General features: G+C 39.7%; 3 protein-coding genes across 9 annotated transcripts; 2 read left to right on the forward strand and 1 right to left on the reverse strand.

Moving 5' to 3' along the window:
- Positions 1 to 3,202: 3,202 nt before the first annotated feature.
- On the forward strand, positions 3,203 to 8,615 carry LOC127783295 (auxin-responsive protein IAA25). 6 transcript variants are annotated; one of them, XM_052310540.1, is made up of 10 exons: positions 3,203 to 3,668; positions 3,772 to 3,980; positions 4,972 to 5,082; positions 5,192 to 5,283; positions 5,559 to 5,873; positions 6,342 to 6,607; positions 7,345 to 7,646; positions 7,729 to 7,849; positions 7,971 to 8,048; positions 8,166 to 8,615. In XM_052310540.1, exons 6-9 carry the CDS (start codon positions 6,360 to 6,362, stop codon positions 8,038 to 8,040), a joined length of 741 nt encoding a protein of 246 aa, XP_052166500.1. In that variant the 5' UTR covers positions 3,203 to 3,668; positions 3,772 to 3,980; positions 4,972 to 5,082; positions 5,192 to 5,283; positions 5,559 to 5,873; positions 6,342 to 6,359; the 3' UTR covers positions 8,041 to 8,048; positions 8,166 to 8,615. The 6 variants fall into 6 exon arrangements, with proteins under 6 accessions (XP_052166500.1, XP_052166497.1, XP_052166498.1 ...); XM_052310537.1 differs by having other exon boundaries at positions 3,772 to 5,283; positions 5,559 to 5,600; positions 5,764 to 5,873; XM_052310538.1 differs by having other exon boundaries at positions 3,772 to 5,082; positions 5,764 to 5,873.
- A 1,907-nt stretch (positions 8,616 to 10,522) lies between these two features.
- LOC127782336 (bromodomain-containing factor 2) lies at positions 10,523 to 18,179 on the forward strand. The gene is made up of 9 exons (XM_052309497.1): positions 10,523 to 10,740; positions 11,258 to 11,316; positions 13,121 to 13,906; positions 14,024 to 14,101; positions 14,713 to 14,950; positions 15,573 to 15,648; positions 16,263 to 16,404; positions 16,875 to 17,168; positions 17,586 to 18,179. Exons 3-9 carry the CDS (start codon positions 13,175 to 13,177, stop codon positions 17,796 to 17,798), a joined length of 1,773 nt encoding a protein of 590 aa, XP_052165457.1. The 5' UTR covers positions 10,523 to 10,740; positions 11,258 to 11,316; positions 13,121 to 13,174; the 3' UTR covers positions 17,799 to 18,179.
- Positions 18,180 to 24,933: 6,754 nt separating this feature from the next.
- LOC127782919 (probable nucleolar protein 5-2) lies at positions 24,934 to 27,636 on the reverse strand. Of its 2 annotated transcripts, none has more exons than XM_052310199.1 (6): positions 27,458 to 27,636; positions 27,158 to 27,267; positions 26,319 to 26,489; positions 26,052 to 26,231; positions 25,617 to 25,829; positions 24,934 to 25,501 (listed from the first exon to the last, which is right to left on the reverse strand). In XM_052310199.1, the coding sequence occupies exons 1-6, from the start codon at positions 27,570 to 27,572 to the stop codon at positions 25,286 to 25,288; spliced, it is 1,005 nt and encodes a 334-aa protein (XP_052166159.1). In that variant the 5' UTR covers positions 27,573 to 27,636; the 3' UTR covers positions 24,934 to 25,285. The 2 variants fall into 2 exon arrangements, with proteins under 2 accessions (XP_052166159.1, XP_052166160.1); XM_052310200.1 differs by lacking the exon at positions 27,458 to 27,636 and adding an exon at positions 26,989 to 27,030 and having other exon boundaries at positions 27,158 to 27,243.
- Between the last annotated feature and the right edge of the window lie 236 nt (positions 27,637 to 27,872).

Consider the following 27,872-nt stretch of genomic DNA (forward strand, 5'->3'; position numbering starts at 1 on the left):
TTTTCTTGGGTTATTATTATTATTATTTCTAGGTAGGTGTGTGTTGGTTTGAGTACTGCAGATTGATTTTTGAGGCCCAAGATCCCTCCTTTCCTATGGGCATCCTGTCCATGTTTTTTTCCCTTTTTTTTTTTTCTAATTTTCGTTTCTGTGATGAGAGATGACTGATGGCTTGTGGCTTTGTTTTTGTTTTATGTGTGGTGAGGTTGAGTGGTAGCAAAGGGTAGTTTTCCTAAAAAAAAAGAAGTTCCTTTTTTGCATAGAAAAGACATGATTTTGGATTAAACATGCTTGTAAGAAAAAGAATGATATTCATCGTTTATCAAGCTATTGAGTATCGATGCATTCCTTAGGGCATGTACAATAGTCTTTATTAGCGGTCTCTCTTTATTGTCATGCGAGCATATTTGGTGATGTAGAAGAGAGAGAAAGAAGGAAAGAGAAAGATGGTTGTTACGCATGACAACGGCATAGAGTCGACTCTTAGCATTTATTAGGAAATTTTTTTGTTGTATTGAGTCTAATAAAGGAAATATGACTAGTAAGAAAGTATTTTGGTGCATTAATGGTTAGAGACCATATTGTCTTAAGTATTGTAACGTGATAGTCTCTAGTTAACGTAGAGACCACACTGGTCTCTACCTTTGTACTTGCCCTTAATGCACATTAATCTCGATAAAGTTTCTTTTTGGGAATTTTTGGTGATCGAGAAATTTCGTTTCCACCCCTTTATTTAAGTAAAAATGAATTGTTTCATTCCCTAGTTTCTTTTCTCTATTAGTTGTAACCTCTTGAAAGTTGTTTCCAAAACTAAAATATCTCATCATCAGCTTGTTAGTTTAATAGTTTCACTAAAAACTTAAATTCCGAGGCTTACCTTTTATAGTTCAATTTGGGTTTATTTATCATAGTCTATTTTTCAACATAGTTTCAAACCGCTAATTACGGATATTATTCTTTTATTTCATTTATTTTTCACGGCTTTTCAGTTATAGATCCAGCAATCAGGCTAGTGCAATATGCTACCATGTCATATATTCAGCCATTGCATTGCCAAAGGGTTTAAATTCAAGATTTATTTATTTTGCAAGGATAATTGTTTTTCTTTAAATTTTGTTAAAAAACAAACATATACCAGTTTGGCTCCAAACATCTCGTTTGCTTGTCAGCTCGTCAAAAACTCGTGTTCAGCGTTTGCAATGGACCAAAAATTGCATGGGTACACAAAAGTCACCGGTCTTTGTGCGTGCCAATAGATTTTTTCAAACGATGTACTTGAACACCCAAACCCCTCCGGGTTGGTTAGCCCCCACAATTGCTTTGGGTAATTGGGTTTGGTCAAACATCACCTTTTTTAAAAAAAAAATTCAGCACATATTACTTGAAAAAAAAACTCAGTGATAAAAAAATATATATGGGCACATGTAATGTATGGGGAAACGGCCTTAAAGTATGGGTTAAGAACTAATTTATAGGGGGCAGCTTCCCATGTAGGGAACCGGTTTTCGTGATACTTATTGGCCCTATTTCTAGTGTTTCCTGTTAGTTTTTTTTTTTCTGTTTTAAGCAACTTCTTGTTAGTCATAATATTTTGAGGAGGTAATTCCCTTTGGAGCATTTTTTTAATTACACGGTAGACGCACATGCACACACACCACTACACACGTAACGCCACTCTCACACCCCCTTATGAATGTGTCCCCACACATGCTCTAAGAGACAGAGACCAGCGACATATATCTGATCTTAGTAAAGTTTTGTTGAAAGTCCGTCTGTATGTGTACGTAATATTCGTGGATACCAGAGTTTATACCCTGGTGGGTGGATCTGGGTTTGTTTTAAACGAATAATGATGCTACCCTTGCTCACCCAATAAAAATGCTGCATCAGTGTCGTCTGCAACTTCTCCAAATCTAACCAATTCATTATGCGTTTCAAGGTTGTTTGTAGAAACACGCACACAATTTCTCGAGTTGATTTTACCTCTCTGACTATCACCGAATGATCTGAATCTGAAAAACTCTCTGACAGAATGTGGTAGCAGCAGCCACAGCAGATTCTTTCATGCCAGAGTTAGTGCAAAACAGTGCAATTAATACTGTCTGATAATCCCAAGTACAATGCCTTTCAGTTCTTACAGGTGTTCATGTTTGTGCCCTCTCCTATACATATCTTCAGTGCCTAAGCAAGAAGCATCATGAAATCTGAAAGTCAACCCTTGCTGTACAATATATATATATATATATATATATATATATATATATATATATATATATGTATAATTTTTTTTTGTCCTTTTCATTTTTCCTGTCCCCTTCTTGAGGGATGCTGCTTGCAAGTATTGCATCTGGTGGTTACACATGCTGGATGCATTGCATTGGACATAAGCAGTTGACACTTGCAAAAATGCAAAGTCACTAGTGCCTTTAAGAAAAAAAAAGGAGAAGCTAGCTGAGAAAGTTGGAGATCTTGGTTAGATTGTCCATCCATTGGCACTATCTCTGGTTGGCAACCACGTAATTCCCTCCCTTTTCAGTTACTCATCAATTACCTTTTAGTTTTTGTCACTTCAACATTTTGTGGTTACATTACAAAGCAATGTTGCTGAAACAGTTGAGATAATATATAAAAAAACGAAGCATATTAGGGGTAATTAGTCATAAGAATCAGGTGTCCCTTCACCATTGATGCAAAGCAAGCCACAGAGTAAATAAGTTGTTCTTTTTTTTCTTTTAAAAAAAGAAAATGCTGGATTCATTGGATTTTATCTTTTCTTTGGTAATATCAGATATTTTTTAAAAAAATTAAGCAATGTGCAATTTTAGATGACAAAATAGTAAACTTCTTATGCGACCAAAATCTAGCGAATACGAAACAAAAATTCATTGGATTTTAGCTTCTTTAGCACTAGTAGTATCACATAAAAATCAAGTTTTTTCGCGGAGGCAAAAGCTTCGCAATGTACGATTTGAAGTACTAGAAAAAAAAATTCAATGCAACTGAAATCTAGCAAATACCAGATGGAAAAAAAAGAGAGAAGAGAATAGAATATGGTTGACATCTGAATTTGTGAAAGGGAGCATGTGTATCTACCACTCACAAACTGGCACTGCAAACCAAAGTGTTGCAGCACTAGCAAAAAAAAGAGCAAAGCCTGTCCTTTTCCAAGATTTTCATGCCCAAACTCAATCTGTTGATGAATGGATTGATTGATGGATGGATGGATGGTGGGTCTCTGGGTTCTCTGCTCCCTAACAGAAAAGAAAGAAAGAAAGAAGCTTTCACCACAAAAACCCAACCCACCGGTGGACAAGAGGAATTCGACTATTCCAGATAGGGCGACATGGACTGCGAGATGAGGCGACTCTAGTGCCAGTCACTCCATTGATCAAGCTCGGCCCGCGGTGGCCCATTGTTTCTTCCTTTTTCAGGGGAAAAAAAGGAAGGAATTTGGGTAGATCAATCAATGGAGCAGAGAAATTCGATGTTTGTTTGTTTGTTTGTTCAATAGAGGAGAGCAATTCTTGGTCATGTATGCATCTTGCCCACAGTGGAAGGAGTTAGTGTGATTTGGAAGACGCAGGTAGAGGGTGTGCCTTCCAGGTGTTCGATCATTTGCCTCAAAGAATCCATATCCTCTTTTGTGCTACTGTCCAGATGATGTTCAGGTGATGGTTTCGGATGCCAACATGACTTCCTTCTTGTGTATGTCGGAAGAGAAGTGAGGAACCTGAGTTCTTCTTACCACCTTTAATTGTTCGACTTGATCAGCATGCAGGAATAATAACAGAAAGAAAACTCCAAGAGTGCTGACAAGTGACAACCAGGAGATGCAGACATGCAGTTCCTCGATGAATGATTCCTGATGTCCTTGTACAGTTGTCCTCAGCCATTTGGAACAATGGGGATTCTTTGCCGGTATGCTCTATCATCAGGAAGGAACATTTCTGTGAGAAGAGCTGCTACAAGATATGTATGAGGTATGAGGTATCTATCTCCTGCCAATTACTCCAAGCTTTTCCATGTTCCAATAATTGCTTGTTTCTGCGTTCCTGCAGTTAGTTAAAAGAAAAAAAAAAGATACTAAAAACCAAAGCTACAGAAGAAGCAATTAGAGGGGCCTAACTCATCATTGTGAGCCTGAACATAATGCAGTGTTAAAGATAAGTCAACAAAGCTTCTTGTCTGAGTCCACTTATGTTCTGAAAATGGCATGGCATACAGATCAGACAGGACATATTGCTGCAGCACCTATTAATCTGCCTACTCCTTAAGCACTAAGAAAGAAATATATACTAAAGTGTTTATTCCAGTTATTTTTAGGTGGGACAAGATACTCCTGAGTAAACAACCCATCATTACTTTGTGATACAATTAGGCAGGCCAATCATGGAGCTAAATGGAATAGAACTTGCTTAGGGATAGCTTATAGGTTTTCTCTTTGCACCTTAATAGATCTTCACATCCTTGTTAAGAGACGTGCCTTTAAATGATTAAATTAAGGAAGTACATGCAAGTGGTAAAGCTTTTCGGGAATACGCAAGGAGCGCATTTTTTCCATTAAGAGAAATAAAAGTTATTTACATTTGAAAGAGAAAAACAGCACGGGACTGATACAAGACAATAACAGACAATCCTAGGTCTATCTCTCGCGCAAGTGGTAAAGCTGATAGGTGAAAAGATGAGTGTCTTTCTAATAAAGCTTCTCACCTTACATGTAAAGAACAGATACTAAATATTATGTTAACATGGAACGTAAGGAGCTGTCATTGTACAAAGAGGATCAACAGCAAAGTAATATTTCTTTTCTAGTATATAATAAAGTTTGTACAATCCAATAGATTCTTAGGAGCTATTTTTTCTTCAAGTGAGGATTTTGATGCATATATGTAGGCATCATGGAATCATATGCCTTGCTTCCACATTAACTTAAGAGCAGTCTGAATAAGCATAGGTCATCCAACTTGTCAGGTTTAATCGATTTTGGTTAGAAAAGCAAAGATTATCTGTACTAATGCAGAGGGACCAAATGGCCATCTTGAGTTACTTTACCAAGGTCTCATGTGGGCAGAAAAGGCAAAGGTACATTTGGTTTAGTGAAAAGCACTGACGTTGTGGACCTCAATAAAACTCTAATATTCTTTTACTAAGTTTATTTCTTCTTGTTTGAAACTTAACAATTTTTCCTCAGCTTATGGTAAAATGGGCAATGATGAGAAATGTGCTCTCCAGTGTGTCACCACAAGCACTAAGACACTATCTAATGGTTGGAAAACGTCACAGGTAAAATCTAACTCTTTCTTCTCTGAATCAGAACAATAACTTGCTTGACTAATACGCTGATAATAATTCAAAAATAGCTTGGTGAGTATGATATGTTAAGGACTAGTGCATGCTTCGTTTGCAGTCAGATAACCACTTAGTACATGGTAACATCAACGTCTATGTCAATACCTACCGTAACTCGGTAGCTGAAAGAATTACCATCTAATTTTAAGATTTTTTATTTCTGGTGGGAGTACATGCAGCACTATAAATCACTAAATTTTAATTGGCAGGAACCATAGAAGAAGATCCCAGGTTCATCATAATAGAAGCCGGTACATGTTTCATGGACCACATTTAAACTGGAAACACACAGCTCCTAAGTTTTTAGTCTCAGTATCTCCTTTTAAATTTTGCATGATGCAAGAGGGCATCTTGAGAAATATGTTCAAGTTCAGCATAACTGTTACCCAAAAGTGATCTGCCAATTTTCTGCAGAACAAAGAAAGCAGAGCAGGGGAGCATGCTTACTTTCAGGAAAAGACTGAAGTGGACTGAAGTTTCAACTGGAGCTCCAATAGACACCACATTCCCCACCAAGACACAAGGTCAGACAAAACCACACAGAAAATCTTGCAAACGACAAGACATTGCCATCCACATGTCCACTTGTATCTTGTTGATTTTGGTGCTCTTATACTCTTCAGAGTATAATTTTATCAAACTAGTAGACGCTGTAACACATTCATACTTCAAAACTTTTTACTGTTCCTCAACTTAATTCCACACATTTCAAATTTACATGGATTCAGTGTGATTCTGATTTTTTTTCACCAATATGTGTAGATCAAATTTTGCACTTTTACAGGCCTATCATTATTTCATACTTTTAGTTAGACCCCACTGGTGCACTTTAGTACTCACCAAAGGTCTCCCCACAAAGACACCTGCCTTTCTCATCATCTGCCTCCTCAGTTCCCTTTAATTATTCCCTTGCAACTACCTCAACACCATAAAGACCTACAAAGCCCTTCTCTCACACACTCTCACACAATTGCTACATACAAACACTACAGTTTGGGAGAAGAGAATCCATGAAGAGCTCTTCAGTTGCACCAAGGCTGAAACAGGAGAGACAAGATGACTGTAAGTTTCAGGAAGGTGATGTGAACAGCCTTGAGCTTCGGCTTGGCATATCTTCCGACAATGGCCAGATCAGTGGTGGTGGTGCTGCTAGTCCATGGCTTGGTGTGGGAGTGCACCCTTGGAGCCTGGCTGCAAGGCAAGGGAAGGCAGCCTTGGAGCAAGCTCACCAGAGGCCTAATGAATGTGCTGTCCAAAGGTTTGGTTACCACTTACAATCTAATAGCTTTTTCCTAGAAATTTCTGCCATGAAAACATTGTGTTGAATTAGGTTGAGATGAAATCTACTCATTGTTCTGAAAATACAACACAACCTTCATATCTCTTTTGAATGTAAGAGATTGCTCTGGTTCAGTCAGGGGTATATTTAAGTTGCTCCTTGTTTTGATGTGATCACAACTTGTTCTGGGAGATCATAAAAACGCATGACAGCAAACAAGAGAACAAAATACTGCCTGAATGTTCAAAGACAGAATTCGCGCGTAAAGGGAGGAGAAGGAGAAAAAAAGTTAAACAGAAAGATAAAAGGGAAGCAGAAAGATGATCTTTATTTTTAAAAAAAAGAAAATAAAAGGAAAAAGAAACAGAAAGGAAGCAGAAGGGGCCATTAGAGCCATCATCATGCAGAAGTAAGAACCTCCATAACTTTAAAGGTGGATGGAGAAAATGACCTTCCCATTAGTTTCAGCCTGCAGAGTTGCTGTCATGAAATTCTCATCCATTATCTAAAAAAATGAAATTCTCATCAGTATGGAATCTTTGCAGTTAGGGAGGAACAATAACAAATGGTTCATGGTAGCACCTATCATGTATCAAAGTTTATTTCTTGTTTGCTACCATGAACAATTTACTTAATTTATTTACTATCAATGTTTCCAAAAAGGTTTAGCCTCATCATCTCACCAAATTTACTTTATTTACTAACAAAATGTTCAGAGAAAACCGCGCGGCTTCATCAGCTCAGCTGGTGGGATGGCCACCGGTGCGCGCATTCCGCAAGAACCTGTCCACCCCAAAACCTGCAGATGCAGATGACCTGATGAACAAGGTGAAGCTCTGCTCTGATGAGGGCCATGGCTCCAGATGTGCAGCCCAAGAGAGGAGGTCATCATCAACCATGTTTGTGAAGGTGAACCTGGAGGGCTATGCTGTCGGAAGGAAGATCGACCTGAAGGCGCACCGCAGCTATGACTCTCTGTCCCAGGCTCTGCAGAGCATGTTCCATGGCTTCTTGTCAGGTCAAGACCTTTGAGTGCTGGATTGGGAGTGAGCTCCATAGTATTTCTTGCTCAGGTGACTGATCTTGATGTTTGGTTTCAGATGGCATTGCAACTAGAGACAATGAGCTGCAGCAGATGGAGGAGGGCAGCAAGAAGAGGTATGTTCTTGTGTATGAGGATAATGAGGGAGACCGCATGCTCGTCGGCGACGTCCCATGGGAGTACGTTTGTTTGCTTTGAGAAACCTCTCATTTCTGACATTTTTTTCCTTTTATCCAACGAAGAAGATGACATGAAGAGCTGAAAACTGATTGATCGATCTTGCAAATTTTATATATGCAGGCTGTTCATTGCTTCAGTGAAGAGGCTCTACATTGCTCAGGATCCTAGAGTTCATGCGAAGCTACGATAATAGCAATGGTGTGTACCCAGGAATGAGCCACACCTCCACTGCAAGAACATGCAGTTAAATAGTTAATATGTTTGGAGCAGAACATGTACTAATAGGACACAAAAATTAACTGCTTGATTTTGCAGTTGCAAGCTGATCCTGAAAGCCTGGACCGCAACCGAGGATGAGAAAGATCGATTGCTGCTTTTATCATGAGCAGATGCAAGGAAATATATATATGGCATAGGATGACAGGAGCATCATATTCAAAGAGAGGAAGCAGCAATATGTGCTAGTGTTTAGCTGACATGCTGTCCCTGTTCGCTTAATTAGTAGAATGATTAAATTTGCCTTGGTTTTGCTTGAGGGAGCTAGTGCTCATACTAGACTATACTAATTCCCTAAAAAAAAACAACAAAAAAATAGACTTCTAGTGCGGTTAATGTAGAAAGTTTTGGTTGTGTATATATTTTTTGACCTGTTGTACTATAATTGAACTGATGGTGCATTAGCTAGTGCTTGTTAATTAGCTTGAACTATGTGTGTGGGTGGATGTAAATGACACTGGGTGCAATAAACTAGTCTTGGGTTCACTACATCTGTGAATTTTCGTTTTGAACCTGACATTATTTGCAAATTCGTTTGATCCTTGGACAATGTTTTATGATATATCAGTAAGTCTCAACGTGAAATGGTGAGCTTGCTCACTTTGTTGCTAATTTCAATCTCCAAATTGCCAAATTTTAATAGCGTTGGATGTATTTAGTTTGATATCTTTCGAAAAATTTGGTAGTGTTTTTGTGAAGAAGTCCGTATTTCTACCGAAAAGTAGTTACGAAAGTAGTCTTGCATAAGTTGTTGACGTTGCTTCCAGAGAAGTAGTTAGTTTTCAGAACAGAGCGAGAAAGAGAGAAAGAGAGGTAGGCACCGTAAAAGAACCCCACATTCCCACTCTTCTTTCCCCCCATACCTACCAACTAGTGGGTTGAGGGCCTCAGTATCTCTATTTGAAAAGAGAGATATCTACACTAAGAAATATGTGATCGTTCGAAACTAGGATGTTTACCCACCGAAAATTGGTATATACTCCTTCCGCTTCAGCTTATAAGACGTTTTGACTTTGGTCAAAGTCAAACTACTTTAAATTTGACCAAGTCTATACCTACCTAATTAAAAAATAAGTAAGGCTTCCGAAAATTCTTTTTATCCGTCGTTTTTTTCTTCTGCAACGTGGTTTTTTGTCCGGTTTTTTTTTCCTTCCGATCGGTTTTTTCTCCGCATGCGGTTTCTCTTTGGCCCCGGTTTTTTTCGTCCGATTTTTCTCTTAGTGGGTCGCGATTTTTTTTGTTGCGGTATTTTTGTGGGCCCGGTTTTTTCCTACCGCGGTTTCCGATCATTTTTTCTTGGTACACAAGGAAGGATTGAATCCCAAATAGAGGTACCTAATTTTTATCTTTACCTTTTATTAAAATTAAAGATGATTCCGTATTCATCTTAATTTTCATCCGTCATCTGTGTTAGACACGTATAAAACCAAATTGGACCGGAAAAAACAATCAACTAGCAACATGACCAAAAAAACCAAATCGAACCAAAAAAACCGTCCACCAGCGACCCAGACAAAAACTACCAGATCGGACAGGAAAAAACTCAGCGACTTGGATCATAGCAGAAAAACCATATGTATTATTAAAAAAAATCAACCATGTGTATTATTAGAAGAAAATCCAGATCAGACGGAAAAAAATGAGCGACCCGGATCAGACAAAAAAAACCATGTGTATTATTAAAAAACCAGATCGGGCCAAAAAAGGGCAAAAACCATGTGTATTATTAGAAGAAAAACTAGATCGGACCGGAAAAAAAATGAGTGACCCAGATCAGACCCAGAGGTCGCTGTTGTCGTTTCTCTCTCTTACCATGTTGTCAGTCGCGTTTCTGCTTTTCTGGTTTTCTTCGATATCAATGTCCGCCATCAATTGGTGAGTCCAATTGTAGGACACATCCTACCACAATCCTCATCGCCGTTTGATCATCAGACCATCCACGCTCATCTTGAGTATTATGAGAACATGAGTACGTCAATATTCAATACTGGTTTTTATCCATCATAATTATCATTAAAATTTCTAATCAATACTTAGCCTAAGAAAAAAATTATCTGTAGCGAAGCACAGGTATTTTGCTAGTTTGTAGAAATAAGTAGTAATATTTTCAACCCAAGACAAAATTATTATGGAAATATATTCAATTATTGATTTGATGAAACTAATTTAGTATTATAAATATTACTATATTTATTTACCTATAAACATAGTCAAAATGTCTTATAACCTCCGTTGTTTCAGGTTATAAGACTTTCTAGCATTACCCATATTCATACAAAATGTTATTACTTCTTCGTCTTGATGGATCGGTCAGGATCGTCTCGCTTAGATCCAACGTCCCAGATTATCCCAACCTCCCTCCCACGGTCCCACCCAGATCCTCCACCTTCCCGCATCCATCTCCCTCATCACGCCGACGCCGCAGCTTCCCCTAACCCTAACCCTAATCTCCTCCCCCGCGGGAGGAAAAGGAGGAACGCCTTGCCGCAAGACCACCGACCGTCGATTCCACGCCGCTCTTCTCCGCTTTCTCCGCCACCCCCGCCAGGGAGAAGACTCCGCCCTCCGCCATCAGCAACAACGTCGTCTTGATCTTCATCCGATTGGATTGGAGGTCAGCTCTCACAGCAAGGCTCTCTATTGCTTTCCTTAGGCATCATGATATGTTGCTTGCTCTGTGCTGGTTATATACTAATTCATTGGATTCATAATTTTGATGAAGATTGGATTGAAGCCTTCAAAAGAACGGCAAATCCTGAAAAATATAATATAGGTTTGATGGCAGACTCTTAATTTAAAGTTTTAGGGTTGTTTTTCTTACCATACATTGTTGGATGGATGTAATGCTTTATGCTTATGGTACAGTACAGTATACTTTATGAAATTTAATATGGCAGTGAAGTTACACATACAGTACACCAAATCTACCATAAAAAAGCAGATTGTGAAATTTAATATGGCAGTCAAGTTACTGATGGAAACATCCAAACTGAATGTTTTTTTTTTTGCTATAAAGTTATTTTTGTTTTTTTTTGGCTACTCGGCATGTGTACGTAGCTAAATTTAGCATGCTGCATTTAGGAGGCAAGCAATTTTTTTAACTCTTCCTGATTTGGTTTCATTTCATTTAGGTGGGGCCTGCGTGGTCCTTCACCTCCCAGCGCGAGGGCACCAGGAGAGGAAGGAGAAGGTACCCTACTTTCAACCCTAGAAAATAATTTCGTTTTCGAAATCTCAGGAATTGGATCGATGAATAAATTTAGGAGCGGCGACCGGCGAGCGAGTGATGATGATTAGGGCTGGATATTGAGCCAGCTCGGCTCGCTCCAGCTTGTTAGGATAACGAGCTGGCTCGGCTCGGCTCGTTATCCTAACGAGCTAAAAGGCTAGCTTGGCTCGTTTGAAAGCTCGAGCTAGCTCGTTTAGCTCGCGAGCCAGAGCAATAGAACAAGGGATGAGCTTGAGCATAGAAAAAACATAGCAAATCTTGGCATCATCAGCATCACTTCACATAGCAAGCACAAAAGCATCAGCATCACTTCATCACATAGCAAGCACGCAAGCATCACCATCACTTCATCAAGCAAGAAGTCAAGAACATATAAAGTCAACTAGAAGCAAAAGGGGATGTTGCCGATGGAGTCGCGCAGCAGGGCCGACCGGTTTGCTTGACCCTGGCGAGGCTTGCTCGTCGTCGATGCCATCCATGCTAATTAACGCCCTCCTCCATCTGGTGACCTCTTGTTCGTTGCCTGCTGCGGCCCACCATCCTTCGGCGATGGTGGGTGACGGCGGCGGCACGCTGGGCTCTATGAGAAAGACGCCGGGCCGCTCTGAGACGTCGGCGATGGGAGCGGCTGCTGCAAGCATCTTGGGTGGTGCTGCTGCGAGAGTTTCCAGCGAGAGTGGTGGCTCATTTGGACTGAACCGAACCCAACGAATCAATCCCCTTCTACAACAAGATGACGACCTGGCGTGGAGAAAGGATAAGGTTGGGGGAAAGGATAAGGTCGTGGACGATGAGCGGCGCCGCGGACACACAGCGCTCGCTGCTGGCGGAGGTGGATTAGCGACTGGCAAGGGCGGGAAAGGATAAGGTCGTGGACGATGAGCGGCGCCGCGGACGCACAGCGCTCGCTGCTGGCGGAGGTGGATTAGCGACTGGCAAGGGGCGCACCGCGCGCGCGATGGTGGCGGTGGAGCGGTGGAGTGAAAAGGAGAGGTTGAGAGGCAGCAGACAGCTAGGGTTACTGTGTTAGCAGCATTTCTTTATGGGCCTATCCACCTATGGGCTTGGTGGCTTTGTGGGTTGGTCACGTGTGGTCTACTGCTGCTGGGTTATCAAAGCTCATTACTGCTCGCGAGCAGCTTGCGAGCCAGCTCGAGCTGGCTCGTTATCTCTAACGAGTTAAAAGGCTAGCTCGGCTTGTTAGGAAAATGAAACGAGCCAAGTCGAGCCGAGCTTGTCATGAGTCGAGCGAGCTAACGAGCCACGAGCTTTTCGTCCAATCCTAATGATGATGCTGTAGTCCAGTTCCAACCTCGAATTATCCTTTTTTTTTCTCCGTATTCTGTCCCAAAACACCAAAATCCATGGTTCGAATCACCTAACCAACCTTTGGTTTATCTGGTCGATCCCTCGAGGTTCCTCCTCCACTTGCTCCCCGCTATCAAGGTTTCTGGAAATCCATTCCGACTTTGATTTTTTTTCTCTGTCTGATGATGCTGTTGGTGATTCCTTGGATTGGTTGAGAGTTATTCTGTTCCGGTCTGAATCCTAATCTCCCAGCAATCCAATCCGTACAGTTCGCTGCGGGTTAGTCCAATTCCTGCGTTACAGAGCATTAATTGGAGTTAATTTCTAAGAAAAAATTTGGGGGAAGTTAGATCCACCCCCCATCCTCTCCCCTTCTTGGTTTGCTTATACTACTCACCTAAGGTTTACTTACTTAGTATTACTCATGGAATCCACTCTACTTGTTAAAAAATTGCAGTGTGTACTTCTCTGCTGGCCTGTGTGGTGAGGTGATAGCTAAACTAATAGGAAGATGAAGCGCAAGCGTGGGCGTAAGATGGGCAAGAAGAGCAAGTTGAAAGCTTCCATCACAGTGGATGCTTCTCCAATGTCCCCGTCCAGCCCGAGCACCGTGGATGCTTCCTCAAAGTCCCCCTCCAGCCCAAGCACAGAGGAGAACGGCACCAGCCCAGCGCATCATCAGGCAGATAATGCGCCTGTTATTGCTCCGCCACCAGTGCCTGAACCAGCACCTCCTGAGCCGGAGAAGCCAGCCGTGTCTACTGACGTACAGAATGCTAAGCCAAAAGTCTATAGCCGAGTCAGGTTGAAGTTCAAATCTGCCAAAGTGTTGGAGACGCACCAGGGTCCTTCAGAAGCAAAAGCACCTGTTGATGGTGGTGGTGGTAAACCTGCAAGTGCTGCTCCTGAAGCGAGCAAACAAGTTGCGGAGAAGGCTATTGTATCACCAGACGGACAGAAAGATGCGCAGGCAGCAGAATTGAGTGGTTCTGATAAGGATAAGATGGCAAGAAAAGTAGCAAGCATAAATATCAAGTCTGTAGGATTATCTTCGGTAGAAGATAAAAATCAGGACAGGAAAGCTGATTCAGTCAGTGAACCTCTTCCAAGCAAGCAGGAAACCGTATTGGAAAATGTAGAAAGCGAGACTGCATTGGAGCCGAGAAGCTCACAAGAGTTGGAGGTAAAGCAGGCTACGCCAGAACGTCAGCGAGATGACAGAGAGCTAACTGCTGCACTTGAAGTGAGTATAAATTTGGCACATCTTTATATTTGGTCTTTTTATTGTGCAAACATGACATGGTAAAGATCTACAAATACATGGAAGTTACACAGTTAATTTCCTTGATCTTGCTGCAAGGCTATTAAGAAAGTCATGAAGATGGATGCAGCTGAGCCGTTCAACACACCGGTGGACCCTGTTGCTCTAGGAATACCTGTGAGTATTTTTATTTGGTATTGCTAGGTGTAATGGTTTTCTTCCTTTGAAATGATAACCTTTTGGTATCTTTATAAATTTTGATCTTGAAAACTTGCTTCTCGTAAATTTTGGTGTAGTATTCATTGCTTCCAACGAACAGGTTCATATAGATATATGTTAATGTCCGCTAGATATGTAATCATTACTGTTCCGGGTAGGGAAAGAACCAATTCCATGGAGGGGGTAACTCTATAATCAGTGGCTTGCTTTCCTTATCTGATATCTCTAATTGTTATGTTTGAATAGTACATTCCATTTCTCCGTTCTGTAGCTAAATTTTACAACTCATAGGCTATACCTTGCCAGATGGGTCATCTTGCTTGCAAGATGAGTTCTGCACTCCAGTTCATTTTGTTGTTTCATGAACATAGTTGAGAGAGTAGGAAACAATCATCACAAATAAAATTTGTTTGCAAGTTCTGTAGATTTTTGTAATAGCATGTCTCATGTTTGTTCTATTACCGTAGTAAATTTATATGCTCTTAAATCTACTGGTACTGGATTTTTTTTCACTTTATTAGTGTTCCAACTTTTGTTTATTTGCCATTTACAGTTAGCAAAATTTGCAGGATTATTTTGATATTATTGATACTCCTATGGATTTTGGCACAATATGTCAAAATCTAGAACGTGGTGATAAGTATATGAACTCGGAGGATGTGTATAAGGACGTGCAATTTATATGGGATAATTGTACCAAGTACAACAGTAAAGGTGATTACATTATAGAGCTTATGAAACGGGTGAAGAAGGGCTTCATGAAAAACTGGCTGGCAGCAGGCTTGTATTCTGATGCGCAGGAGAATGGTAAGTATTGCTCAATTGGCCATAGTTCATTCTTTTGTTCAATATCGTTTTCTTCTTTTTTTCCTTGATGTCCTATAATCTCCGCTGTCAAAACTTCCTAGCTCTTGGGTTTAAACTGCCACCAGTTAGCTATTAGATCACCGAAGATTCCTTTATATAATTCTAATTTTATTTGGACGTATTATTGTGAAGCTATGAAAAGTAATGGTCAACCTCTTATGATGGAGACCATAGAATAAAAAAGAGAGAGGGAGTAACTTGAATATGAGCTCTTGTCACTAGTACCTGTTTTAATTAGTAAGTTCTGTATTCTGTAAAATATAAATGATTTAATACTGCAATATTTATTTTATCATTGATTTATTCAGTCTGTATGGAAGAAATACAAATCTGGTTTTCTGTTCTACCATGGACTCATTTACTACATAACACAGTCAAATAAGAATAATCTTAAGGTATAATAATGCCATTGTGCTGCCAACTTTTCACATTTCGTGGTGGTGGGTGTTAAACAGTTCTGTACACATAACAGGATGTCCATTTTGGGCAACTATATAGTTCACTACCTGTATGAATGCATGCGTTCATGTTTATGATGTGTTTTATCCAAACAAAAATATAGGTGGCAATGATAACACAGGCGATGAGGATGTCAAAGGTTCAAAAGGCAAGTCTAAGCAAAAACGGCGGCGCCTAGGGTATGCAATTGATCTTCTGACAGCTGCATGTGCAAGTTTCTTTTGATTGCTTTATTCAAGAAGCTAAACCATCACGTGCTTTCAAATTTGACGGGACATTCATTTCAGCAATCAAATCTATTAGTAGAAATTTAGAACATTGTGGAGTACTGTTTAGATTCGAAAGGGGTTAAATTCAACAAAACATGATAATGCGTTGGAACAAAAATGATAATACTAAGACATAGTTGTGTGCTATGCATACTAAGACTTAGTTAAGTGCTGATATTGACCTTTTGTTTGTTTTTAATTTATTCTTGTTATCGGAGTTGCATGTTTCGTTTTTTGGAAAGCGTAAATCTACCTAGCAGAACCATGCCTCTTCCATTGTAATCTTTTACAGCTCTTAAGGGGCTATTGATGGTATTTCATTTGCAACTCAGAGTAAAGTGATATCACTGTAACTCTAGGAGCACATGTTTTTTCACTTAAATATTCCAGTCAGATTAAGGTTATTATAGCAAGATTATTTTCCACTGACTTCTAGTGAATACAAAAGACAGTAGCCTAATCTGTTGAAAAATCTGTGGTTGTCCTTGTTTTCTTACATGATAATATGATATGTTTAAATACAGGAATGATCGACACAAAAATGACTGTGCATGTGCTGTTTGTCAAGTTACACGCCGCAAAAAGGAAAAGGATGAAATCTTGGCTGTCATTGAAAACGATACAGCTGCAGTGAATAGTAACATTTCTGACCAGCAAATCATGGAGGTTAGAATTGTCATCCAAATCTTTGTTCTACTGTGCATTTCGTTTATGCACCTTGTCTATTTGAAACATTTAGTGTACACAGATTTTTTTTCTCCATCTTGATGTTACCTTTCTATTGGAGTGATATCTTGTCTATTTGAAGTATTTAATGTACATTGGCTTTATTTCTCCATCTTGATGTTCAATACCATGAAAGTTTTATCTCATTTGTCTGCATGTACATATTGAAGTATTGCTCATTACATTCAGCAGATGCCTGCTACACACTACATTTGTTTTAAGTTCTCCAGGTGTTATTTTTAAATTGAATAATCATAGGTTTTTCTCACCATTCATTTAGTTATGGTAATGGTACTTGTATTTTGTAGTTTTTAGGTAGTTTGGACATTTTTCATGCTCAGATTGTAAAGTTGTTTTTCCAGCCATGCAGATCATCTTCACCTTGAACTAACTTATGCTTCACATAACAGGTAGACTCAGGCATTAATAACGCTGGTAGTCATGACACTACCTCTAGTCAGGAGCAACCACCACAAACTGATATGTACAGAAGAACAGTGGTAGCAGATGATTCAGGGACTCTGATAGAAAATCATGTGAAATTCTTCAACAACCAGCCACTGCCACATGATTATGAGGATGAAGGCTCCAGACCATACTTTGACGAAAAAGAAGAGGTAGACTATACGGATTTGATCAGTCAGGAGGAACATACATCCAGTCAGCCCAATGATGGCTCCGAAATTGCACAACACCAACATAAGGTAATTTTGGACAGAATATCAGTGCTGTTTCAATATTACCATGTATGGTATGACATTATTTGACAATTAGAATAGGATCAACAGTGGAAAAAAAAGGTTCCTAATAGCTCCTGTGATTCAGTGGCTGGTTTGTCCAGCATGCTCTTTAGGCTTTATATTTGTAATGAGTAATGTGTTGGAGTGTTGCACGGGTTGATGCATAATTTGAGTCCATTTCATTATCAAGCCATATTGATTGCTCTTCTGTTACCTGTGCACTCTGCTTTCAGTCACACTCACATGTGCTCCTGGTATGCCTGCACATCGTGTTCTTTTTGTTTGCTAATACCCATATATACCATCATAGTAGGCTGGAAAACCATGGTGCATAGCATACCTAGAAATTCTAAACATTGGTTTTATTTCATTTCGTCACAGGAGCCAACAGAAACAAGCCAGGAGATTGAAATGGAGGATTATCCCATACAGAAGGAGAACCAATCATTCTTGCAACTCTGCGCACGGCTTTTCCCCAGCAACCAGAGTTCTGTTTTCAGGGGACGCCATTCTCTGTTCCGACAGCAACAGCGGCAGGTTTCAATGAAGGGAAGCCCTCTGCATGCGGCCATAACAGCGATAATGAAAAGGTAGGAATTTTGTCCCTCCAATGGCTGCTTAGCAGCAGCCGTTTCGTGTAAAGGAAGCTCAAGGCAGCGTTGTGACTTTGGGAAAGAAAGCTGTACCCTGAAGTCACGGGAGCTGGTTGGAATAAAACAGGTTAGTTGAAACATATCTTTGAGCTCAGAGGCTATAGCTTGATTTAGGTACGAAATTAGTTGGGAGATACCTGTCTATTGTATGACAATTATCTATGTGTAAGGCTGTAAGCTTCATATTTGTATCAAGATAATTGTGATAGTCACATGTTGCCACATTGCTTACCGCGCTGGAGTAGGGTTGTACTTGAACCTTATAATTGTATTGTTGGTGTCAAAAGATTTAATTAGTATTTGGGCCGATTCTTCTTCTGTCCATCCAACCTGCCGCCTTACCTGAATTGACTGCTCAGACTCGAACAGAAATTCGATTGGGTTAGCATAATTGAGGATTGAATATTGTCAGTGAGTATCTGTACATTCTCCCAATCAGTTGGTCCTAAAACTGTCGCCTGCTCCCCTGGATTTTGGATGTCTTCCTCAACATGGAAATGCATAGGAATAATTTTCATGGATGGGTCTACACGAACTGCAACGTTTCTTATTTTCATAGGTCAATAGCATCCTTTGAAGGTGCCAGCAATTGTTTGCAGCTTCAGCTACCGTTTTCCCAGGCAAGCAAGCCGTTGGGTTCTTGCTCATTGCCTTGGGGCCTTGGCAAAGTGCTTGTTTGGATTGTTTTGGCAAGATTGGATAGGTTTTGCTAGCTTTTGGTTTGCCACCAAAGGGATGTGCTAAATTTTTGGCAAGGTTTTGTTTGATTCGCTACCCATGGAGTACGCCAAACCAAATAATTTGGCATTAGCCAAAATTTCAAACCAAAACGGATTGTCATTTTGTGGTGATGCCGATTGTTTGGCACGGTCAAGTAAAGATTCCCTACAATCGTGAAAGTAGCAGTGCGCAGATGATGGTTTCTCAGATTAGATTTAACTAGAAACATTGCCCGTGCGTTGCAACGGGAAGGAAAGACGAGAAAATTGAGGAAAAGTTGAGAAATACTTATATTATGTAATTAATTGAAATATCAATTTCCTGGAATATTTAGGTATTTTTTAAGTAGGTAGGTGTATAATTAAATTAATTTATAAGTAAAGTAACGCACGGGAAAAAAAGACGAGAAAATTGAGGAAAAGTTGAGAAATACTTATATTATGTAATTAATTGAAATATCAATTTCCTGGAATATTTAGGTATTTTTAAGTAGGTAGGTGTATAATTAAATTAATTTATAAGTAAAGTGAGTGCGAGAAATAAAATGATATGGTGAATTTAATTTTTATTAAATTAAGCATGATTATTAATACTCTTTGAAATTTTGTGGAATTTTAAGAGCTTAATTGCTAATTTTGATCATACAAACATCATTTCAGTATCTATTTAAATAAAAATCCTCATTTCTCTCTGGGCTATTTTCAGTCCATTTTCTTTCTCAGACCGCAACTTAAGTCTAGTTAGCCTCCCCCAACTCCTCCTTCACTACGTTGAGTTGGACCCGCCAGCCTACCAGCAGCCCATCAAGCGTGCGCGAGGCGGTCCGGCACGGACCGGTGGTGGCGAGGGTGGTGGAGGAGGGGAGAGGAAGGCGACGGCTCGGAGGTGGAGTGCGGCGGTGGCGCGCGAGGTCGCCGAGGGCACCACCTCGCCGAGGTCTAGGAGAGGAAAGAAGAGAGGGAGAGAGAAGAGAGGAGAGAAGATGAGGAAGAAGAGAGAGAAGAAGGGAGGTGAGACTGACATGTGGGGCCCATGTGGGCCCCGCTATTTTTAATTATTCTTTGTGTGTAGCTAACATGTGGGGCCACGGTTTTTTTTTGGATATGAATTGCCACGTAAGCGCCACGTGGGACGAAGAACAAGTCAAACCAGCCATGTTGGCGCTACATCAACCAAAACCGCCATTCAAACCGCCGAGGGACCTTGTTTGCACCGGTTTTGATAGTTTAGGGACCGGTTGTATCTAGTTTTAGTGTTTAAGGACGAAAATAGGATTCGGTGTAAAGTTAAGGGACCACCAGTGAACTTATTCTGTTTTTAGCCCAACACCGCCCGGCCCAAGTCTCCTCTCTTTCCCTTCTAAATCCAGGCGGCCTAATTCTTTCCAGGCCAGCTCGGCCTGCTATCCTTCTCCACTTTCGGCCCATCTGGTTCTCTCCTTCTCCCCTTGCTTTGGGGGCTGTTTAGATTGATGTCATTTTCAACCATACCATATTTTTTGGTAAAATTGTCAAAAAAAAATATCTACATTTAGTTTGTTGCTAAATTTGGTAAATACATAAGAAATCCTGCCAAAATTTTGGCAATATTGCCATCTTGCCAAGGTTTATTTTGGCTGCAATCTGAACAGGCCCTTGAACCAGCCAGGATGGCCCAACGTGCTTGGCCAGCTGATGCCTGCATGCCGCTATCGTTCAATCGGAGAAGCGTTTTGACCGAAATTTACGAATTTTTCGATTGGAAAAGCGTTTTGACGGACGACAAAATTTATGTGACATTGGAAAATTACAAATCGTTTAATTAGTTAAGATTTTACAACTGAAAGCAATTTTATGGGTCAAATTGTAAACGTACATGCCATTATTAATTATTAACTTAAGGTGCCTTAATACTTTGTTAGTAACTCGGCATATTCGGTTCTTTCCTGATTCTATGCCACCATTTGAACTTTATATTTCGTACGGTGCCTTCCCATTAGGGGTGAAAACGGGTCGATTGGGTTGGATCTCACCCTTCCCATATCCTAACCCACATTTTATAATCGGAATCGGGTCGAAAATAGATAGTGTCGAATACGGATACAAACTTGGATAATATTGGACAAAAATACAGAACGAATACGTACCAAAGCGGATACGTACACTATCGGTTACAAATATTTATTCTGATATCAAGTCAAAGCAACAATCACATATACCATATAGGCAATAACCATTCAATAATTTCATATATCTAATATGACTATTAGACCATTAGGACTGTAGGAAACAAATAGGTACAATACCTCACAATTGAAATCATTTCATATATGACGTACAACTGAGAATATTAGGTCATCAAGCTCAATATATCTCATAGTTGAGTCACAATATTAGTATATCACCCCCATACAAGTTATCAATAAGCATCATTCATAGGACCACATAGGCACATACTAATAGACATCATTTAATTATCACCAATTCATCGTAACAGTAGTACTTCGTATTAGTACTAATACATATTACCAAAAAGTGGCTCAAAAAATCATATTCAGGGTTACAATCAAGCCAAAAGATAAATTTATATGATGGTTTGTTGGGCCTGGTGGTGAATGGTTAGTGGACTGATGATGATTGGCCTTTTTGGCTAGGCTTGTAGCAAATAATACGGGTAATATCCATATATTTATCTGGGTAATACTCATATTTTTTACCGGATAATTCGTATCCGTCTGATACTATGTTCCTGAACCTGATCTCATATCCACCAAAAAAGACCCGTATTCGGACCTGATATCTGTGAAAAGTCATGGGTACCCCGAATTTGTTCCAAAATAATGTGGCCGGGCGAGCGGTCGGGAAATACCCACCCCGTTTTCGCCCCTACTTCCCATCCTCGCTGCACGCAGGGGTAATGCCTAGTTACTTATTTTTGTGCAGCTGGTTAATTAGATCAGGGAAAAATTGATTTACACAACTGAAAGAATTTTCTTCTGGTGGTGTTTTTTTGGTAAGCAGAGTAAAGAAAAAAAAAACATTGACAGAAGAGTGAGTACCCATTCAGCAATGCACAATTTAATCTTAATAGAAATTAAATCTCTCAATTTACAATATAGCATATCCAAACATATGCATAACATAGCCGCTATATGCTCAACCAGGGGCTGAAGTGTGCAATCGTGCAACCCAAACAATCGGCCAGTAAAGTTGAGAGAAGTTGAAAAAAAAATTGAGAGACCGGCCCTGAGCGCGTAGGTGCAGGGATGCACATTTGATACCATAAATGTTATCTTGTTTTTCTATCAATTTGATCAAACTTGGGTGTTAACAACCAAATTTGGTAAGTTAAGCGGATCTCTCAGGCCTCGTGTTTTCTGTCAACATTGGGATATTAATTTGACTTATGACAACATAATGCATATGTGTGATTGCCCTATATATATATCAACATAATCCATGGGCATATATACTGATTATAGCAACTTGAAACTAGCAACCAAAGTGGCCAAGAGTAAGAAAGTGTGAGGGTGGGATCGCGCTCCTCTGACGTAAAGTCAGAGGGATGTGGGTCACTGACGTGTAGGCCCAACCTTTGTGGGTCCCACATGTCAGTGACAAAGTCCCTCTGACTTTACGTCAGAGGAGACTCATCCGCGAGGGTGATATGATCAGCTTGCGCCATGCATGTTTCACGTTTCTGTTTTTGTCCTTCCTCAAACCATTCTAATTAATTAATTAAGAAAATTAAGTTTGGAAAACGCTTTATACCGAACGCCTCATTTACTCCACGAACAAACTCTGTGTCTAATTGTTTCTTTTCATTCTTTCCTCCTCTCTTTAAATAATTTTTTTCTTCTAAATTCCTTATCGGATCTACGAACCGATCACACTGTTGCATTCATTGCAATTAAATCTTTACAACAAGATGTCATATGATTATATTATGTCAAAAGAAAAACATATGTTTCAAACCGTTAAAACTAAATGTTTCATACGTGATAGTGATATGTTTCAATATGTGTCTTCAGCGTGCATCATAAAATTCCTGAAACTACATGCTACCACTCTCTCTCCACCTCATCCATGCACACATGCATGTATTTTAGCAAGCTTCAAAATAATTTTTCTCTTAAATTATTTATCCAATCTATGATCTGATCACACCATTGTATTCGTTTTAATTAAATCTTTACAACAAGATATCACATGATTATATTTTGTTAAAATAAAAACACATGTTTCAATCCGTTAATACTTGTTGTTTCATACGTGACAGCGACATTTTTCAACATGTATCTTCACCATGTTTCATAAAATATTTAAATGTTTCAGTTGCTTATTTTTCTGTTTCACCATATATAACTTAATGTTTCACTTGTTGGTCAACTGCAACATTTGAGTGTTCGTTTTTTTTTTTGGCATCGGACGTCCGATGGGTAGCTTCCTCCATTAAGTTTGATCAAGTTCATATATAGAAAAAAATATTTATATATGGGATCAAATGAGCCTCATTAGATTCATTTCCAGCACATGCATATATAGTGGCAACCTTTGGTAGCAGTAGCAACCTTTCCAGCCCGATTCTGACTGACATTTCGAATGGGTTTTTGAGAATTTAAATTTTGAAAAATCAAAATCTAACTGAATTTTGATTGAAATTTGTCGGAAAAAGGGTCACACTGTTAGGCATCCGGCACTCGATCAGAACATTTGCCGCATGCCTCCGGTTTCTGGTTTCTTCTCCAACATGCTGATTTTGATTGGAAGTTGGATTCCGAAAACGATATCGGAAATATCAGATTCGGTAAAGTTAGAAACAAAAACGAAATACGGAAACATTAAATTATAAAAACAGATACTCCCTCCATTTTATCTAGATTCATTAATATCAATATGAATGTGGGAAATGCTAGAATGACTTACATTGTGAAACTGAGGAAGTATTTAACTTTACATAAATATGTTATATGTATAAATAAATTCAAGATTATACTATATAAACTATAAATTAACTCATTTTAGCCATGCGCTCAAATTAGGAATTTGATTGAAGAGTCAATTAATGTCTAAACTGTGGGTCTAGTAGTGACATTCCTTATAAATATCGATATATTTAGAAATACGGTAATTACCATATTATAAGAAACAAAAATTTCCACAAAAATATGGTAAATACAGAAACGATCGGTATAACAACAAAACCATTTCCGTTTCCATTTCCATATTTTTACCATATCCATTTTTTTGTCGACTACTATTTCTATATGGCTCGGTCGGTCGGCCAGGAATTACCATTACCATTTTCACCCCTAGATGAAATGCTGGTTCGGGGAAACTCACCAGATGTTGGGACTTACAACTCGATTACCTCTGCCCTATCCAAGGCTCGAGCAATGGACAAGGCCGCTGAGATCCTTGCCAGCAGGGGCGTGCCTAGGTTATACTACCCGGTGTCACAGGACACCGGGTAGATTATTCAAATCCTATATAAATTACACTATATTAATTAATATATTAGTCAATAATTAGATAATTAGTATGTATTGGACCCCCGGTAACTTTTTTCTGGGTTCGCCACTGCTTGCCAGGATGCTTAAGAACGGTGTTACATATGCCTGATTGCATCACGTATACTAGTCTTGTGCATGGATATTGCTAGCTCTTCAGGAAAGCCCAAAGAGGCTATTGAGATTTTCAAAAAGATGTGCAGAGATGGTGTTGAACCAGATGTCGTTATTTAGAGCAAGTATAATAGTAGACTATTAGCCAGCTATAAATATATTTAAATGAGATAAAAGATGAGAGAGAAGAGTAGCGGGCTATATATCTGTAGCCAGCTGCAGTACAGACTCCAAAACGCAATGTGTGTATGATATGTGGGACCATATATTAATAGTATAGTAAGCAAGTATTATATGAATTGGCTATTAGATTGGCTATATATGAATTGGAGCTAGTAGTGGGCTATACTATTATGCTCTTATACCACGCTGATGGACTATTTATGCAACAAGTTAAAATACATTCCAAGACCTCTTTTCAAAAAAATGCATTCCAAGAAAACCGAGGCACATTAAGCTAGGGAGGCTTACTAGTGGCTCGACTCTAAAAACAGAGAATTTGTTGCATGATATTCCGTCTAATGTCTGAATATGTCATAGTGGCAAGGGAAAGAAACAACCCTACAGAGAAATTAATTCTGAATATGTTGAACCATGGAACATTTGAACTACGTACCTAATAATGCAGGACACTGAAAAGGGGCGAGGAGATCGATCAGTACTCTCCTACTTTGTAGGAATGGCAAAGTTCAGACAATTCAATTATGAAGACTGCAGTAGTAAATCACAAGGAGAGAGCCATGCATGCATGCTAGTCTCATTGATTCATCTCACTCTGAAATTGATCGATGCACTCATTAAGAGTACATATATACAGTGATGGAATCACTAGTAAGGTGCCATAGTAAAAATACCAACCAAACACTCTTGTCCAATGCATATATATAAAGGAAGAACAAGGTAAACCACAGGGACAGAGCCATGCACGATATATAGTCTGATGATTCATCTAGCTCAGTCTGAAATGCAGTCATTGAGAGTACACAAGAGTACTAGAGTGATCAAATCACTAGTAAGGTGACATACCAATTACCAAACACTCTTAATGTCTGCATCAAACACCAGGGCATGCAGGTGCAGCCGAGCATAGTAAGAACAGTGGAGTGTTACTCTTGTTTGATCACTCCTGGCTGCGCTTGTTGAGCCTCGTCGTAGATGCGTTCAGCTGCCGTGACTAAAGAGTCCAAACGACGAGCCGCCTTAGACCTAATTCTACGGGACCGCACCATTTCTGCATAAGCCCTCAAGCAAGACAACTTCCGGAATATACCTTTATATTTAGGCGCATCATCCACCAACTTTGAATAGTCATCTCCAAAAAGCTGATCCATGTGGCACATTAATTCAATTGAATGACAAATTAATTTCATACCCAGCAACAAGCAGCTGGCAAAATAAATATTTGCAAACTATAAATAAATATTATTATGATTTTACCTCGGGAAGGTTCCCAACCAACTTGTATTCACCATTAGGGTAACATAACATCATGATAGCAGTTGCAAGTTTTAGCAGGTCCCAATCCTCAGCGTTGATACCAGATATCTTCTTCAGGTGCTTACCAGCATAGCGCATGCTCTCACCATGTTTCCTCACATGATAGTCAGTCTCGTACAAGAGGCCTGTCGCCTCAATGATACTTCTAGTAACCTGGATTATCGATGCAAGGAACATCTCAATTATATTGCTACACACATATATCGATCATTAATTCAAAAAAGAGCAGATTAATCAACCGTAAAATTCTGTAAAAAGTGTCCAAAATAAGTAGTAAAAATTTAAGGGCTAGTTCCAAAGTGCAGGTAGTTATCAAGAAAGCAGAAAAGCATGTTATGTTGGGAAACAAGCTAGGTAATGAGCTCGCTCACTCACCATCTCTGGTTTGAGATCACCGAAGCCATACTTATTCAGGGTAAATTTCATCCCTTCACACATCGGGAGGCAATCCTCTTTACTCAGATCTGATTTTCCATCAGGTACTAAATGTTCCTTTAGATTATTCAGGCCCCACATCAACTCCATCACTTCAGCATTCCATAGGCACTTTATTCCCTGAAATAATCACAGGGGAAAAAAATCAGTTGTAAGAATTGTTCACATATGTAATTAAGCAGACAAGGAAACGCATGCAGCACTAACCAAGTTACTTTGAATGATAGTTACATATTCTTGCTTTCCAACTGCTAGTGTCTGCCCAGGACAGATAAACCTCCGGATCATGCCTGCAAGCTGTTCGCTAACACCAGTATCAAGGCTAAGGGCGCTGGCCTTGTCCTCGAAAGCTTGAAACTCTTTCAGCCAAACAGGATGCTACAAAAACGAACAGCAACAAGCATGTTAAGGGAAGAAGAAACGTACAGATCAATTATCATGCCATATGCCTCAATCTTGACTGCAAGGGGAGTAATTAAGTTGTAGCCTGTTCAAGTCGTCAATAATTGCAGTGCAGCTCAGTATAAGCTGATCGATGTGCTAAGCTAATGGGAAGTGGACTGTCCCTCGACTAAAAATTTTTTTGATCTTACAAATTCTTTGTATAAAAACTCTTGGGGAGGAAGAACAATCACTCTTTACTATTGTAATTAGTATCATGAGTTTTGTGCAAAAATATACTTGTATAAATATTTACTATAAACAACACACAGTAACATGTACATCGATCTAACATAGATGAAGGTTGAAATCGCGCAAATGCAAGACTTAAATAGGCTAGTATATAAAGAAATAACAATTAATCATCAGAAGATTCAAATCATAATAAGAAAGAGAGAAAGTAGCTAGCTAGGGGGAAGGAATTGATCGAACTAACGTATTCAAGCATAAATTCCATGACAAATTCTCCTCATACATCCTGCACAGCATATATAGATCGAGAATGTAGGAAAGTTAGGTCATACTCATATATATTCAAATTCAACACAAGTACCTAGCGAATTACTAACAAGAATTGAAGTAGGTGCGTGGGTAGCAATTAATACCATGAGGGCATGTGGGCGGAGGAGTTTGATTCCATCATAGCTGAAAAGTGCAAATCCAGTGGGCGTCTCAAACAGTACCAAGATCACTCCACCATTCCCCAGCTGGGCACCTAATTAATTAAATTAAATTCGATCGATCGATCCATCGATCAGGCAGCAAATTAAATTAAACAATAAAATTCAAATGTACAGTTGGTGGAACGTACGTACAGAAGCTAAAATACAAATAGGGCAAACTTAACCCTAATCGCAAATCTCATTCGCCGTCGCCGGGCGGGGTGAGGGATGGGGGGCGCTCACCTAGACCGACAAGCGAGACCGAATAAGAATAACCATCGTCGTCGTCTTGGTCCTCATCCTCCTCCTCCACGGCCACCTTCCCCTTTGGCTTCTCCTCCAACGACAACCCCTCCATCACCCGCAAATACAATGCGTAATGCGAACACACCCGCGAACCCCTTTGGATTTGGATACTAGGAGTATTTCTCTCGCCTTCACCCGCGACGGCGACGCTGCTTCCTTTTATACACTGTACGTACTACTCATCAACTAGCTAGGTTTCCAAGACCCAACAACAGCCCAGCTGGTCCATATCCCAGTAGTAGCGAAGGCCCACTCGGCCCAAATCTACAGACCTTTTATAAATAAAATTAAAAAAAAAGTCGGGCTTCAGGCCCAGCAACAGCAAGCGATAGATCCACCGCCAAACACCAAG

The sequence above is a fragment of the Oryza glaberrima genome, chromosome 8 (assembly GCF_000147395.1).
Source record: "Oryza glaberrima chromosome 8, OglaRS2, whole genome shotgun sequence".
NCBI lineage: Eukaryota > Viridiplantae > Streptophyta > Magnoliopsida > Poales > Poaceae > Oryza > Oryza glaberrima.